Below are 17,905 nucleotides of genomic sequence, written 5' to 3'. Positions count from 1 at the left end.
ATAAAACAGTTTTTTTTTTTTCTCCTCTACAAAAAGTATAGGAACTATGACGCTATTTATTACAAGTGAGTTATGGTTAGTATAATGTCATGACATGATGACACACTAGTGATTATTAAGTCACTGTATTACTTTAGTATTTACTACAACTACAGTGGTGATTGAAGTTAGAGGTGTTGTATGATGTACGTACAAGTGATATTCAGCTTTATTTAAAAAATACAGGACAAATGCACAATTGTTATCCCATGAAGCACATTTTACAGTAAATGAAGAGCAACATAATTTCCATTAGAATTTAGAACTAATGTAACGAGAAATATTGCTGATTCTAATGCTGTTGAAAAAGTGGAAAAAAAAAAAAAAACAAACAAGCACCATATTTTTAAATATATGCATTTTTACATTCATAAAAATTCAAGACTTTTCATTTTGGCTAGAGCACTTCAAAGAAATATAAATTTGTAGTTTACGTGGCATGATAATCATTCTATCTATACTTTAAATGCTCAGCAGCACATAATACAGAAATTATCACTACAATGTACATATGAACCAGAAAAGTTAAAATGGATATAAACATTACTGTTTTTAAAATGATACACATAACTGTTCTTAAAGATATGTAACATATTTCACGCTTTGCTTTCTGTTAATACAAAAGAAAAAAAAAAAGCCCTCCTAAACATTTGAATCGTGTTATCCTTTGTCCTGACTGCAACTAAACTTCTATTGGTGAAGGTGGAGTTTGCCTCACACAAGGCTCAGTGAAAACATACAAAGACAACAGAATTTGTCCAACTGACAACAAAAATAAACAATTATATATACACATAGATCTTCGTAATGCATGTCTATGCATGTCTATCCTTCAACTTAGCTAACGTTAAAGGGTTTGATTTGTAAAATCAAATGGAAAACAGATCAGGACATGGTAAAGGCATTAGATTTAGCTTTCAAACGGTCCAACTATAAAAAATGAAGAGGTCCTCAAAGTATGTACCAGGAAGAAATATTAAAGGTACAGAAAATTAAAACCAAATACAAAGATCCTACACTATGTGAAAGACCACCTGCTGTTTCTGTAAGATACATATTTACTTAACACTGAGTAACCCCAGTGCTTTCAATGAGCATACTACAATTTGTAATCTTCCTGGCAGGTCTGGGAAGAATTAGGGCCTTAGAATAAAAGGTGCTTTTACTTTCTTTCTTATGTTATCAAGTAACACATGACTGACATCCTGTGAATTGAATTCCTACTGTACAAAATGCACCTCAATGTCAAAGGCAACAGACATGACTGAAATTGCACAGTCCCATGCACATTTCCCACACTGTCACAGCTTTCACCTGGGTTTTTTAGCTGTCAGTATCTCAGGATGCTTGCAGGGTATCTGATCCTGCACTTTATTAAAAACCTCCATGAAAACAGTATGCGTTTTATTTCTGAAAATATATATATCAACACATAAACTTTAGGGAAAAAGTGGCTAGACTTTTACATTCATCATCTAATAAAATATAGAATATGTATTTAAGCTTTACCATGTTTTGCTTCTAAATTCATTGTATCATTTGAAGTTTCTGCATGGCATAATTAAGTTCCTAAGTATACATCTAAAAGTTACCCAATATCACTACTATTTCTCTTTATTTCTGATAATTCTCTAGAGCAGGCAATATAAATGCCCTTAACACATGGTGACCACAATATGACAGGTTCCAGGAATCTGCCTTGCATTTGTTGTGCAGGAAAAAGCGCGCTTTTTTATTAATAGAATAGTTTTATCCAGGGTAACAGACAATGGAATCTAAGATACCTCATAAAATTTCCTGTTGCAGCATTAGGACTAGAATTTGGAATACCACACAAAGATCACTTCAGTTAACATGAATTATACAGAAATGCTTTATAACTCTTTACGCTTCCCTGAGGGGGAACAAAGAGATTTATTTGTTCTCCCTTAAATATGATTTAACTTACTTTCCTAAATCCAACTAGATAAAAATAATTCCTATATCTAAAGGCACATTGAGAATGTACCAATGTAAATACAGTTTTTGGAGGAGATTTTTTTTTCCACAAAGAAAGAAAAAAACAATAGGCTACCTCCAAAAATAGATATATATTAATACATACCATTATTATTTGCACAGAACAACTTACAGTATCAACAACTATGTAAAAAATAACAATGTAATTCCACTGGACATGTGCTTTCAGCTGCTGTCTTGGCAAATACAGACACGTGCAGCAAACATGAGAACAAAATCAGGATTTGTTTCACGCATACCTCCTGTGTAAGAACAAGCTAACATGGCTGTCCCTCACAGGGCCTGCTCCTGCAAAGTCCCAGAACAGCATCTGGAATTTCAAGATTGCATATACAAATGCATATCAAAATTAGCATAAATACCTTATTTCTGGCCTGTAGCGTTCTTACTTAGCCACTAAGCAATAACAACATTAACTATACACACACATAAATAAGCTTTGCACAGTTGAAGCAACTGAGAACACCCAATGACTTTCCCCTAATTTGCTTTTCTGTCTAATTAGTTAACTGTTATCTCATTAGTTAACTTGGTTCCTGTGCTGCAGCTGCTTCCAATCCCCCTCAGCAACAACTGTACAGTCACATTCTTTCATTTTCATAGAGTTAATTTCTATAACAAGGAGGGAGAAATACTCCTACAAATGAAAGGGGAAACTGTCTATATACAAAATACACATAAGTTGGAAATACATTTCTCTAACCTACCTCCAGAAGTCTTGGCTAGCACTTGCTTTAGTCATAAGGTTATTACGTGGACAGTCTCCCTTCAAAAGAAAATTCCAGTGCAGTACAGAAATTATTGTAATCAGTACATCAGAATTACTATGGGCTAATGTCAGACAGATGCAAACATACAGACAGGCGTGCACACATACATTCTATATGATGGCTCTGGGAGGGAATGGGGTCTTCCTTGCACATCACAGAACAGCAGCGGTTTGCACCTTGGGAGCCTGCTTCGCCTGCTCTGTGGCATCAGCATCCATAGGAAAATGTCTCTGCTTCCCCCACACCGAGGCGTGCGAGGAAGTTTAAATGAGCTGCACTTCACTCTAGGCTTGTAAAGGCATTGTGCAGAAGCTTTGACTGAGCAATGCTGACTTGCTCCAGTGGCATGGCGTTTTTGCAGCTGAGAATTTAAGAGGTGAAGATGTCCTCCAAAGAATAACTGCTGTAGAAACCGTGCTCTTGATGGAATAGTTACAAATCAGGAAAAGCATCCCTGTCTACTTCAAATATTTGTGGTACTTTTAAATAAAGCTTCTGTTTTGACATCTATAAGGATTACCTTATTATATTCCTTTCAATAGAGCCTAGAAAGTCTTAATTTTCTAATGTTTTATTCAAGAACATACAGTTCTTTTGTCTTTTTTTTTTTTTTCATAAAAATGGGCCTCCCTCGAGAAGTACAATTAAAATAGAAGATCCAACTGACATAAAAAGCTCTTTCATTCACTGAATAGGTACCAAAACTTAGCAATAGTTTCAGGATTACTATTGCTAACAATTACTATCCATTCCTATCAATCAAACATTTACTTAGACTATCATCTGCTTCTATTAGGCTAATATGGCATTTTAGTGTTTCTTTAATCTTGTAAAACAATGATGAAATATGGAAAGAAGTGGCTATAACTTAGGATCAATTCTGGATGGATTATGATGCATTAAAAAATTGGACTGCATTGCCACCTACCCTAGAGTGTCTTATCCTCTGTGTCCCATCCATTTGTAAGGACCACTGATCTGTGGAACAGTCCTTAGGACAACAGCAGTTACAGGACGCCCATGCTAGATCCTCAGTTAAGAGGCAGGTGTTTTTCCTGTTGTATGCTTCTTATCCTATAACTCCAAAGAGAAACACAGGCACCTACAAGTGCTCTGCTTTGGTATTCTAGCAATTTATTTTTTTTTCTTCCCTAGATTACTCTAAATCCAGGAATATGCCCCAGACGACAAGCAGAGGTGAAGATCTTTTCAGATTGCTACTCCTAGTGCTCAGTAGCCAGCAGAGGCCAGTAGTGCAACAGCAACATCTCCCTTCCATGCTACCAGTGCTGCAAAATACTCTCCTCCCAGTTCAAACTGGGATTCAGAAAGGCATCAAGCTGAAATCTACAAACCTATGGGATTCCAATAAGGGCTATCGGCACATTTCAGAGTTCTCTATCAAGAAGCTCTTTCTGTCCTCCTACATTTAGGCATGTTACTCTCTTACAACAGAACTCATTTTTAGATTAAAAAGCCCAAATCTACTGCTGTGAAGAAGACAGGAGGGAGGGAGACAGACAGAAGCAGCTTGACTAGTTTTTTTTTTCTTTCTTTTTTTTTTTCTTTTTTCTTTTTTTTTTTTTTTCTTTTTTTGGTAAAATTCCAGCTACTATAAAAAGTAAGGTGCTTTTCAGTGTCAACCAACATCACTCTCACAGGATATAGGATTTTATACATAACAACAGAGATTAATACCAATGATTATTACTGGCAATATTATGCTTCAGATTGCAATACTCCATGATGAAGTTCAACACAATTCTTTCTGACTTTAAGGAAGATATTTCTATAAATGCCTTCTAGCAAAGTAACTCCACATCATGAAATCCTACTATCTGCTGAAAAATAGCATTAAAATGTTTGGGTGCCTTTGGTAGGTAGAATGACTTTTATGCTGAAAGAACACAGTTCATTTTCACTAGCTTTAGTTTAACCCAGCACTGCTGTAACAATTCGGTTCTTTCCACAAATCTGCATTTGGACATCCTACCCACATGAATGGATTTGTGGATATAGGCTTGGCTCACAAAAACCTGATGTGCTAACATATGTTTATGGCTTAGTTAAGAACTGAAATATTGCTTTGAAGAGGATTCTTTCCAAAGCCTGGGCTTCAGTTTTTTTTCACCTCCCCTTGGATCTGAAAGAAGTCAAGGATTTTGTACATAAATTTTTCTGCAGAGAAGCAATGTGTAACGACAAATCTCAGAAGTATCAACTCTGTCACACGATAAAGGACAAGGAAGTATAGGGGGAATAAATGAGTAGTGCTGAATGAAAGTATGCAATTACATAGACAGGGATAAAATCTCATCCCTTCTGAAAACAACAGTAGAGTACTTGCTAAATCATAAACAAATGTCAATATTGTGACCAAAAGATTATTTCCCAGATGGTTTTGCAGAAAACAAGATAACTCCTCTTGGAAGTATTTTATATACACAGTATCTCTGAAGTGAAAAGAACTCATGTAACCTAGAAGTAGAAATCTTGAATAGCATTTAGATGGACCAGAAGCCTTTAAAGAATTTTCTCTGTTTGAGTTCACCATGCCTACTAATTAGTAAGGCTAAGCAATTATTTCTCTACTATTCTTATATAAATGTGATCCTCTTTTTTATGCCAAATACCAGATCTGTACATTTACCATTTGTTTTCCAAATATTTTCCAGGCTTATCTTCAATTTATCTCCCATGAGAGTTACTTCTGCAGAGAAAAGATAGCACTTGGTATTTCAGTAGTCAGTGAGTTAGCTGCTTTGTTATTTGAGATACTATTCGATTGTGACCAGAACATGTAACAGAGATAAGGAGGACATATAAAAGGCACTTCACAATGCAGTGTAAAATATTCAGAACTTCTCGCAGTTCTGAAGTCCTTCATATTCTGTGATTGCCAGTGATCATGGATGTTCATAATGGATGCTCAAACAATCCATCCATATTTTTGTTTTCCAAAGGGTACTTTTTTTTTTTAATTTTAATATTAATCTCCATGCTGTCAGTTCTGAAATGATGAAGATGGTTTAGCAGCTTGTCCAAAGTATCAGCCAGGCCTTGTAGTAAACACTTCCAAGAAGCACAATGTTGGTAGAAAGCTTTTGAAATTTCAGTTCGCAAGTAAAATGTCAATTAAAGGCTTAAAAGACTTGTATATTTGCATAGATTAACATTCACTTGTCCTCTCATGTGCAAGAAACTGATCACTTTCATTTGTATTTTCAGGTTCATCCGCTTCTTCCACAGGGTTCTTTTCTTGCAACCCACTATTTTCTGAGCAAGAATCTTCATCTCCATCACTGCGATGACCTTCAATACTGTGCCTAATGCCATAAGCAAAATAAATGAAGAAGCCTTCAAAATAAAAAAAATAAAAATAAAAGTTAATAGGGCTTTCATGTAAGTAGCGCATTAAAAAGCAGTTATTTATTACCCTCTGGCTGAGCATGATTTTCAAAGCCAGTTTCCTCTTCAGGTATCAGAATTACAGTTCATGCTTCAGGTCTTCTTTCTTAGTATGAAAAGTGCAGGCGCTAAATTCCAGTACATCATTTTTTGCTTTAACTGATTGCTCTAATAGGCCATGGAAACTACCATCTCTGATTTATGACTAAATAAAATCAATGCAATTTTCCATATTTTGAATGAGAATGACTGATGTAGCAGGAAGAAAACTGTTACAAACAGGTCTCTGCACAATTTTAGCTATGCTTATTAGAAATAAAAGCTTAGTAGCTTACTGGAATTACTCCTGTATTTTTGATTCTTCCTATTACCTCAAAACCATACTTACAGTTTTGGCTGTGTATACGTACGCCTTCTAAGGCATGGTTTGTTTTTATTACTACTAGAAATATCAGCTGACTTTTATTAAACACAGACTTTTGTTCCAATATTTAATGGAAGAGGATCGAATTATCTGAGACAGGATTCATCAGTCCTAACAAAGGAGGTGATTGAAATGCGCACAAGTACCTACCAAGCGCCATCCAGAAGCTGAATCTGATCCAAGTGTCTCTGCTTAATTGTACCATCAGGTAAATATTTACCAGGATACTGAATGATGGTAAAAATGGTAATAGTGGAACCTAAAGGGAAATATTTAAAATATTTTTAAAATTAAATACTATTTCTTGCATGCTTGCACTATTAATACCATACTTCAGTTATGCAACATGAACTAGAGGTGACACATTTTCTCACTAAAAAATAGGAAAATTTTCTTAATGAAGTATAGTGAAATTTTATTTTTTTGCTGTGTTTAACCACCAGTTTCTATATATCTTAGACTCTTAAAGCAAGTTATATTTAAAATATGCTCTCTAAGGCTGTGAGGAAAAGTTTTCCAGCTTGTGCTGAACATATACCAATGGATTCCTTGATGTACAGCTGAAAAGTATTATTTCTATCTTTATATATATATATAATGAAGGGATAGCGTTATATATATTAAAAGAACACACCACCACAACCACCCGGCTGTTCTATCAGATTCCTTCACTTTCATCACTGTATTTCATTATTTCCAGTAGTCCATTACAAACTATTCTATAGCTTGTAGCTCTTGGAAAATAAGTGAAAGGTCACAATGAAAGGTTTATACTCTGGGAGGTATGAACTGTGCTGTGGTCCAACTTGCTGCACACAACACAGACAAGCTGTCTGTACACTGATCATTTTCTGAATCCTTTCGCAGCATCTAAGTATTTAAATTGGGGATCAGAATTTCTTGGGTCTCAACATTTTGGGGATGTGTCTGAAAGAATAGCTAGAAGATCTGTGTTGTCAGACCCACTACTTTTAACAGCAACCCAATAGTTATACCCATTTTGTGCAGCCATGCTCCTACGCATGTCACACATTCAATCTGAGGGCAGCAAAACACTTTCTCTCGATCTGAGAAGATCTGGACCGGACCTACACATGCTGATGATTCAGCTGTGAGCATCCACTACCCTTACGTTCACCGAAAACAAACACACACAGTAGTAGCAGTGCAGTAATGAAAGACTGCCTGAAAAAGACCATCTCTGTCTCCCTCTGCCCCTCTCCCAGTTCTTAGAATACACCCAAACCTCTCATTAGAGCTATTATGTTATTCACCATAAAGGCCACTTTCTGCTGGTTCTGAGGCTGCCTTTGGATGAGGAGAAGGGTAAGTATGAAGGACACCACCAACGCAGCAAGAAGGCCAATACTCCAGGGCTCCAAGTTAGCAATGAAATGAGTCCCATATGTAGTGAGAACACTCAAGCCACAAACCAAGAAAGCTGTGTGAAAAACAAAATGATGGAAATAGGAGAGAGATCACTAAATCTCTGCGTTGAAGAGAAAGTGACTTTTAAGAAGAAAGACAGCAGAACTTCAGTATGAAATGTTATGAAAATGATTAAGTAATGGAAAACACGCTAGATTACAGATTAAATCAATCAAGAAACAAACAAAAAAAAGCATTCTCCAGAATGATGCATCAATGATGACTGAAAGTAGTTATGTTATTACTGGATTTTTGATTTTGCCTGTGATAGAATTCTGCTATTTACATTAATGTATTATGAGCTTGAACAGCTGAAAACTTACCTAACAGACCCACTAAAAAGTTAACAGTAGTTGCAGTCTGTTCTGTAGGTAAACTGGATGGATTAATCAGGGTCTGAAGACTGAAGTGATTCTCTTGTATCATATTTATCTGTGATTCACTTACTGCAGATTCCCTTTCTGATGCAGCCAAAGCTGCTTTTTCTGGAGAATATTTGGGTTGCTCATAGGTTAAACTGGGTTGGTACCTGTGCAAAAACAAACAGGATAATAAAGTACTAAGTATACTTTGGAAATTGAAGGAATATGCCTCTAGGAATGCATCTAAGTAATAAATGCTTTGCAATAGAGATTCAGAATTTCCCAATTTATAACTGTACTGCAACAGCATATTATTAGTCACTAATATATATATAAAGAAGTAATAGTAATTCACTTTTTTTCCTGACTTTGTTTGTTTGTTGGCAGTTTTTTAAGCTATATGAATGCACCAATGGGTCAAATAAATTACCATTATTATACAAAGAGAGGGATTTGGTGGTCAATAGCAGGGAAAGGGGAGAGAAACTTCTTTCTACAGTGGCAAGTTTGTTCTGCCTTGCTTCCAATATGGGGCTTACTAACTGGCATGAACTCAAATTTTACATCTCCTTTGTTAGAATGTAAGTGCATTTTAAAAAATACATTCTTTAAATAAGTCTGTATGAAATAAAATAGTTTTCTCTAAAGAGTAAACTATTGCAACATTGAATCTGAGCTGAATTTAAGCTGTATAGTTTTCAAAGTTACCATTTTAGCCTCATATGGTAAGTAACAAACACTGACTTATTAATTTAAAAATAACAAACTAAATAAAGAGATTGCCTGCAGCTATAAGTATATCAATATTATTCAATTGTTTTACAAAGAGAACAGATAAGAGAGTTTAACTGACAATTATTTATAATCTTACTCATTGAGAGTGAGTATTTATACTCTCCCCTAGGGCTACCACAACTTGAAATACTTGTCTGTTGTTTCTCTACCGAATTCTGACTAGGGCAATACAAAGCAATTATTTTAACTTGGTCTTCCTGTCAACTGATCTGTCATGTATAGCCCCCACAATGTGATAGGCCTGATGTACAGCGTAAATTTTATTCGAAATATTCATTGGTGCCTTTGGGACTGATGCTGGGATCAATGCATCTCCTGGAAAATGAAAGGTGCCTGGATTTCACATTAAGCTTTGATTTGAGTAGCTACTATACTGATATGACAATAAATCTGTTTTCTCTGATGGATCTCAACTTCTTAGTAGTCATTTATACACAAACAAATAGCTCTCAAATATGTAGCTATCCAGCAAAAAACGTATATTATAAATGTCACCTCTGTTTAGGTAGTGAACAACACAAACAAAAACACAGTAAAAATAGAAATGGTATTTTTGACTCACCTAAGAATGAGGACACAGGTTGCCACAAGTGAATATGCAAGAAGTGTGCCAATAGACATCATATCCACTAAAGCCTTTAGGTCAAACAGAAACGCCATTACAGCTAAAAAAGAAAATAAAATGCAAAATTTGTGTGAGGCTGATATACTGAGTCAAGATTTTAACCTCTGTCAGCAGCGTAAATTTAAATTATTTTACTGACAGCAATATAAGTGCAATCGTGGCATATTTTTAAGTCACAGCCAATATTCCTGAACCTAGTTTCTGTTGGGAAACTTATTCATATGGATATCACATCGATGGGCCATACAGTCATGCTGCATACTCAAGCAATTTGTATTGGATATATGTGGACATAAGTACTTGCATACATGCCTTGCTGAATGGTGACACATTAAAATGCAATTTTATAGAATAAGGTTCTGATGCTGCAACAGAATCTCATCAAAGTCGAGAGGCCAGCTCCCACAGCAAAGCAGGGGAACAATGATACAACCCAGTATGTCAGCTGAAACCGATGGTCTCAGAAAATGCTCTTTAAGAGACACTTGAAGGAGTTGTCTAGAGTAAAATAAGTGGTTTTGTTTTTGAACGATTATCTTACTAAAAGCAGTTAAATTCAAGTGGCCTTTAGGACAGACAGCAAAGTATCACAATAATTAATATTCTTAAGATCGCTGAAATCAGGGGCAGAAATTTCCATGATATTGTGAATAATTATGGCAGTTATTTATAAAGAAATTAGCACAATTAATTGAAATTAATTGTCACCAAACGAAAGGCTAGCATTAGTTGATTTGAGATGCATGTGGTCAAAAAACATCTTAAAATGTTTGTATTATTGAGATACAGAAATAATCCAAAAATATTTAATTTTTTGAATCACCAATAACCTCACCATCAAAAGAAACCATCACATGTAGCCTTTATACACTGTATGTGTATGTGCACACAAACTTTTCTATGTTCAGGAGTACTTATATATTAATATTTATCTTATGTTTGTTAATATCTTTGTAGATGGGTGTATAAATGAAAAAATACACAGCAACACGCATTCCCCTGTTTTCTGATCCTGAAGGAGACAGCAGGATGTGATTTCCAGAAAGCAGGACTGCTGTGTTACAGATATATTATTTCAGCTGCTAGTCTCCTCTTTCAGTGAAGGAAGGAAGACTGTTCCATCTTCTCTGATGAGGGTGGATGTCATTTATTATAAGACATCACTACCTCATCCATGAGGTAAATTTCTGAATACCTCACTGCCTTGCACACTCAAAAAAGTGTAGGTAAGCAAAGAACAGAACCTATTATAACCTAACATACAGTAACTATGTTTAACTTCAAATCCTAGCTTCAAAACACTACTTTGTAGCCCAGAACTTTCTCTTACACATTAGAACCATTGAAAAAAGACCCTAAGCTTCTGGGTAAGAGGAAAAAAAGACCTAGTATTGTTTTTTCACCCCTCTTAATAAGCTGTAAGAAACCATGGGAGACAAATTTACGCTGAAGGAACCTTGAACTGTCAACTAAGCGTTTCCCTGTGTGCAAAGTTTCACAATCATGATTACAGTATGTGAAAAGGTAAGTCACAATTATGGCATGTGACAACTGACTCAGCTGTAGTCTTGACCTGATAATTTTAATGGAGGCCAAACATTTAACAAGCTAACGGGGTAAAGGAGCACAGTTCTTAAAGCTATGCAACTATCCATGACAGGATTTAATAGGTAGGTCAGATAATAGGAATTGTTGTACACATCTGTAACTATTCTGGCAAAACTATTTATGACCACAAATTACCAAATATGCATCCTTTTAAAAATAAAAGAAAAAAAAAATACTCCTCCAGCAATAGATAAAGCTGTCTGCAGGTAAACTGTTCACACACCAAATTCCCTAAACTGTCTAAAAGCAGTCCAAGCAACTGCTATTGCAAAGCTATAGTCAGGGCTGTATAGCTCCCTCCATCAGTTTACTCACTGGGTAACATGTTTTTTTTTCTCTTCATCACCGTAATTTCAGGTAAAGATGTTAATTCTATCCCATATAATTGCATTTGCAAATTATTATAAAGGAAAAAGTCAATAATAAGTAATATTAAAACTCATGTTTTAGTCTCAGTTTTGAATCTCTTATTTGATAAAAATTATAGCCAGGGTTGTTAAGTGTTTTAAGGCATGTCTTTTATGTTTGAATTAGTTTTCGGACATTTATTTGCCTTTGAGTTAAATGCTTCTTGAGCTTCCAGTTTTCTGGGATAATTAGACATCCCCCTGAAATAACACAGTGAAAATTGGGCAGAACCACATGTACTTCTGCAGGAAGGTTGGACAGAAGTGAAAGAGCTATATGTTAAAAATTTCTTTTTGCAAAATATAACAGTTGGCACCTGCTCCTAAAATGCTGTTTTGCTAAAATATATGTGGGTGTGTACATGCAGACATATATGCATACACACACACAAACACACCCCTCCGCCATAATTTGGTATGCTTGTGCCAAAATAAAGTGAAAAAATCTACATATGTATTTTACACGAAAGCTGTAAATATCCCATTGCAAGTGTAGGATTTTTTTCTCACATCTCATAATAAAAAAGCTAGACAGCTGTTTTCCCACGTCATAGATGTGACACATATACACACATATATATATATATGCTCATTGAACAAGGAAACCCTGTATGGAGAGCATCAGCTTAAGTGACATAGATTAAGAAGCTTATTCACAGTACAAGAGACCAATATTAAAAAAAGAAAAAAAAAATCATTTTGAATTCTGTGACATTAAGGATGTTACCACCACCATGATTGGTATGATTCGAAGTTCTTACACCCTTTGATTACTCAGTAATTTTATTCCCACCTTACATGCAAGGGAAGTTAACAAGCAGCCCTTTTTCAAAAACATCAAATACCATGCACGTGCATAGAGTGCTTAAATCTCAGTTTTAAGAAACACGGGCTTTGAGAGCTTACCAGAGATGACCCCTGCTGTCAAGGTGGCAGCAACTGGTGCCTGCCTCTTACTCACTTTGGCAAGAAAACTAAAGAGTAAACCATCGCGTGCCATGGCAAACAGAATTCGGGGCAAAGGGAACATAGAGCCGAGAAGACTAGAACAGAAAAATGTATAGTTCAAATACAGGTTATTAAAAGCACAGTGCTTTACTGGTAAACCCAACTACACAAAAAGAAAGCTTGGAAGAGTGAATGGGTTTAGGTTTAGTTTTGGTTTAGGCTCTGTTTTGCTGCTCTTGTTTTTTGTTTGGTCGATCGGTGGTGTTGTTTAAGGTTTGTTGTTTATTTTGAACCTAGGCTATGACAGCTCTTGAGATTAACCAACAAATACAAAATCTGTGGCAGAGAAAAGTTTCACTAGTAGCTTACTTTACCTTGCGACAGTCATATTTGGTCATTTCAGTCACAAGCAAATCAAAATTGCACATATATTTTGCACATTTTCCATATATGCAACGCATTTAGCAGTGCACCTTTCTGTACAAGGATCAACTCTTAGTCTCACCTGCTACTGCACCAGACGATAGAGTAGCAACTAGTGGGGTCTTCGTTTTGGAATTGATTTGAGCTAGACATTTGAAAAGCAACCCATCCTTCGCCATAGCATAGATTACACGTGGCATTGGGAAAATGGATCCAAGAAGACTGAATAAAAAGCAAACACATGCAACATGGCAAATGCAGTTCATGCAGAGTTGTATCATGGAAAAGATAAACAATGTTAATTAATGGCATGTACAGAAACAAAATTTATGATTGTAAGACAACACCAGAAAGCCCCATAGCCCAAGATACTACAGATCAGACACAAATTTAAGTGTTTTTTTTTTTTTTCCTGTAAAGTTGATTTTTTGGGGTTTGTTTTTTTGTTTTTCATTTAGGTAATGGAATTGCTTCATCAGAGTGAATTCAAGTTAGCAAAGTAACTCTTGCCATCACTGTAGTTCTTGGGCATTAGCGAACAAGGAACATGTTCCAGGTCACACTAACTATGCAATTAAGCTTTAGTATTCCTGGAAAGTGTCTGTCAGTCAGCAGCAGCAAATCAATAAGCATTAGCAGCATCTTTTATGCTCTATGTGAAGCTGCTGATTAACAGTAATTCAAAGTAAGTATCATACAGTTAACTTGGGCACATTATTTCTTTCAATTGAAGCACCTCAAGCCAAGCTTCATTGAGATAATTTCTTTTTTGGAAGAAGTAAAGGTAATTATTTTAGATTTATTGTTAGCAGCACACAGAAAGCTTTTAAACTGTTGATAACTCAAGGCTCTGTTTAAATAGACTTCTTAAATTAGGTGGTTTCTTTCTCAGAGAGTGAAATAATTGTAATTATGAAAACCAAAATCATTTAAAGGACAAAAAGCAAATTCACAGCCAGTATAACCTCTGCAGCAAGCATACTAATATTTAACCAGTTGAATGGTTGCCCATGTTACTTAGGAAATCAATTATACCACTTACAGAAGGCCCAGCTTTTATGTACCACAGATGCTAAGTACCTCTGGTAATGCTCATGAGACACAAGCATTTAGGTTAGACACACATAAAATAAGTTTCATTGCACATGAACTGATGTACGAATGCTCTTTCCAAAAAAGAATGTTTCCAAAAAAGAATGTTTCCTGAATTAGGATGACAGTTTATTCTTTGAGTAAGGATACTGTTAAAGTCAACAGCTAAATTTTTGCTGTTTTGACTTTGTAAAATTTATTTATCCTATCCCTCTTTAAGTGAAGTCACATAAATAACGGAAATATTAATGAACGTCTTTATCCAGAGGAATCAAGTTCACAACATAACAGGTAACCATATGAACCAAAAACAATTATCCCAACTTTTTTGTTTTTGTTGTTAATTATACCTCTAAATTTAGGGATATGAAATACAATTTCATTAGATTTGTTCTAAATCGACATCAGTCAACAAAAACACTGGAAGATTACTCTTTCCATACAAGGAAATACAACAAAAAACACTAGAAAGAGGACAGCAGTTCAAATTTCTGAAACAGTGTTTTACCATCTCTGTTATTTTGTTTTCCAGTATCGGTTTCTTTAATCTAGTTTCCACTGTTACATATTCCATCTTAACATTTTAATTGATATTTATCAATAAAGGGCAAAATTGCAGTAAAACCCTTCAAACTAGGGTTTCAAGGGTTGACAACTAAATATGAAATATGACAGCTAGATAGAATATAGCTATAATCCCAGAATGAACTGCATAAATATGATATTGTTCAGTCAGCTTTATAATTTATGTCATTTTGGAACTATTTCCTCTTTCTGTCACCTCCTACATAAAAATATTCCTTTCCTTTAAATCACTGTCCAGAGTCACTGTGGTCATCTTCAACAGGCTGATGCTCACCAGGGTTATCTCAGAGTACTGTTGATATTCCTGCTTAAGCAGGCGTGTCTTTTTCCTTTGTGGAAAGCCAGTCAGTATTTGTATCACTGAAGATCACTTGAATGACTCCTTACCTAAGAAGCTCAGGTAGAAGACTGGCATCAGCATTCCACTATCCCTAAATTTAAGCACTGAGCAATGTTCTATGCCACGTTACAGACTGGAGTGTAACTTATATGAAGACAGACTAATATATCTCATGCTTTCCCTGATCTTTTTAATCAAAATAAGATGGTAAGTTAAGGCTGCATCCACAGTTTCACAAGGGGGAATAAACTATCCTATTTTCTCAGCTATAATCTACATCTCAAATACCCACAGGAAAATCATGGGAAGGGATGATGTCAGAAAACAGACTGGAGAAAAACAGACAGGCAATGAAGGTGAGAAGGGGAACTAGACTATTAAATTTTGCCTGCAAATACACAGAGCCCATAAAGCTGCTGAATCTTTGGACTGCAATAAAGGACAAGATGTGTGAGGTTTATTTCAACAGTTAATAGAGAAAATTTGCAGGTCATATGTCTGAAAATACTTATTGTAATAAAGAACTTTGGGGTAAAAAGTCAAGGAGGTAGAGTCCAATAACAGTACAGTTTAAAAAGGGAACATAAATTAACACACATACTGTTATCAAGACCTGCTTAAGTCTAAAACGTGTGTATAACACTTATGGACAATCCTTTGTCCGTAGTGAGCCTTCAAAATGAACACATGAATGTATATTTAAATGTCTTACATTACCCATCAGCTTTTCCAGAGAAAATTAGCATATCAAAGTCTTTACCTTGTGGACAAAGCACAGAGGGATCCCACTGCTACAACATATTTTGCAGGACCCCATCCAACATATGCAAATGCTACTGGCAGAGGACTTTTCTCATCTAGTATATAGTACGGCATCATAAGAGTCAGTGCAGCTGAAACCCCAAAATAGGCCATGAAGCAGACAAGCAAGGACACCACAATTCCTATGGGTATGGCTTTTTGAGGATTCTTGACCTCTTCTCCTGAAAAAAAGAAAAAGAAAAAAATACCAAAAACTCTTACTATTACATTCAGCTTTAAAATACAGCAATGAACACAAATTAGTACTTTTGTAAGTCTAAACACTCAGAACAATATTTGTAATATTTTTTTTTTAAATCTGCACAAATTAAGCTCATTGACATAGTATGTAACTCAATATTTTGTCGCCAGAATAGCATTAAAAAACAGAGGCATAATTGCTAGATATAAAATACATTCTATATTCACAGTAGTCAAAGCCCATAATTTCTAGTTCTTTTCCTATAATTTGTAAGTTCTAAGTACTTAATCCATACCATTCATATATGAGCCAGCCTTTAGGAGAGAGATCTTATCTCAGACAATCAGCAGGTGATTAACGTGATTTGGGCAGAAAAAAAAAAAACACATACTAAGCACTTCCCAGACTTCGAAAGCAACAATTAATTTATTTAGAATTGAAATTAAATAAGAAAAATCTCCTCCTTCCTCACAGCATGATAGTCACATTCAGGAACGAACTCAGACTCATTCTTTATGGACTGAAGAAGTTTCAGGACAAAGCAAAGAAAGGACAGTAAGCAGATTATGTTGTTTTGGAATCCACAAAGGTATATTACACATACATACATACATACATATATATTTATATACACATACACACACAGAGACATATAAATACTATACCAGTTGTTGCAATGCAGTCAAATCCTACAAAAGCATAAAAACAGGTTGCAGCACCAGCCAATGTTCCTGTGAAACCATACGGCATAAAGCCACCGCTCCCGTATATACTGGTCACATTCTCATAGGGTGAAAAATTCCTATGAAGAACAAAAATACAGCAGAAAAATAACTTTTTTATTATTGGTAGGACAAACAAATACATCCTCCTCCCCTGTAACTTTGGAAAAACACCTAAAAATGCTCTCATCAAGAAAGAGTTCTTCTTTACAAAACGGTACAAGAAGACATTTACATGTCAAAAACTGTATGACAAAAATAACAGTAAGTGGAATAGCAGCTGCATTATGTAACTCTCACCTTACTCCCTTTACCGTTTGTTGGTAAGAGTATTAAAATACTAATGATGTAGAAATCTGTTGTTGTCATACATTCTGCAGCTAATACATGGCTTAAAGACAAGAAGCCAGTAACTTCTCAAATAGCCACAGACAAGAGTGTCAAAATAAGACTTTAGAAAACTTTTTAGGAAACTACAAACATGAAAACAAAAATATTTTTAAGGGCATAAAGCGCTTATCACTCCCATCAACACAGCTGTCTGTTAACACCTGCAATAGCACAAAAGGAAGCATAACAAAATTGCTTGGAATATGAGCAAGTAAATTGATTCTAAAAAGTAATTACTCTGTGATTGCAGTAAGGTTTATGAGATATTCTTCACTTATTTTCCAGTTGTCAGCATCTCCTTTCACAAAACCAGAAATCATAACGAAGAGTAGGACCAGGATGTTAATAGCAGTGAAAATTTTATTCACCCATGCAGATTCTTTTACTCCAAAAGATAACAGACCTATAAAATAAAAATAATTTTTAAATGTGAACAGTTACAGTAAGAAAAAAGTTATTTTCAAGACAATATACATACCAGTACAATGAATAATACTTTAAAAAAAAAAAAAAAAAA

The 17,905-nt window shown here is 35.2% G+C and overlaps 1 protein-coding gene across 6 annotated transcripts in view; it reads right to left on the bottom strand.

Moving 5' to 3' along the window:
* Positions 1 to 190: 190 nt before the first annotated feature.
* Positions 191 to 17,905, bottom strand: part of SLC7A2 (solute carrier family 7 member 2) — a 51,455-nt gene continuing 33,740 nt past the window's right edge. For 5 of the 6 annotated variants that reach the window (XM_027456179.3, XM_027456177.3, XM_027456176.3 and 2 more), the window contains 9 exons: positions 17,626 to 17,791; positions 16,942 to 17,078; positions 16,034 to 16,256; positions 13,339 to 13,478; positions 9,808 to 9,910; positions 8,412 to 8,617; positions 7,935 to 8,101; positions 6,811 to 6,919; positions 191 to 6,185 (listed from right to left, as the gene is read on the bottom strand). In XM_027456179.3, coding sequence (XP_027311980.2) covers positions 5,998 to 6,185; positions 6,811 to 6,919; positions 7,935 to 8,101; positions 8,412 to 8,617; positions 9,808 to 9,910; positions 13,339 to 13,478; positions 16,034 to 16,256; positions 16,942 to 17,078; positions 17,626 to 17,791 — 1,439 coding nt within the window. In that variant the 3' untranslated portion in view covers positions 191 to 5,997. Of the gene's footprint in view, positions 6,186 to 6,810; positions 6,920 to 7,934; positions 8,102 to 8,411; positions 8,618 to 9,807; positions 9,911 to 12,791; positions 12,929 to 13,338; positions 13,479 to 16,033; positions 16,257 to 16,941; positions 17,079 to 17,625; positions 17,792 to 17,905 lie in introns of all 6 variants that reach the window. The other variant, XM_027456175.3, reaches the window with a different exon arrangement.

The sequence above is a fragment of the Anas platyrhynchos genome, chromosome 4 (assembly GCF_047663525.1).
Source record: "Anas platyrhynchos isolate ZD024472 breed Pekin duck chromosome 4, IASCAAS_PekinDuck_T2T, whole genome shotgun sequence".
Taxonomy (NCBI): Eukaryota; Metazoa; Chordata; class Aves; order Anseriformes; family Anatidae; genus Anas; species Anas platyrhynchos.
The sequence above is the reverse complement of the archived record's forward strand: the minus strand, read 5'-3'. Positions and strand labels throughout refer to the sequence as shown.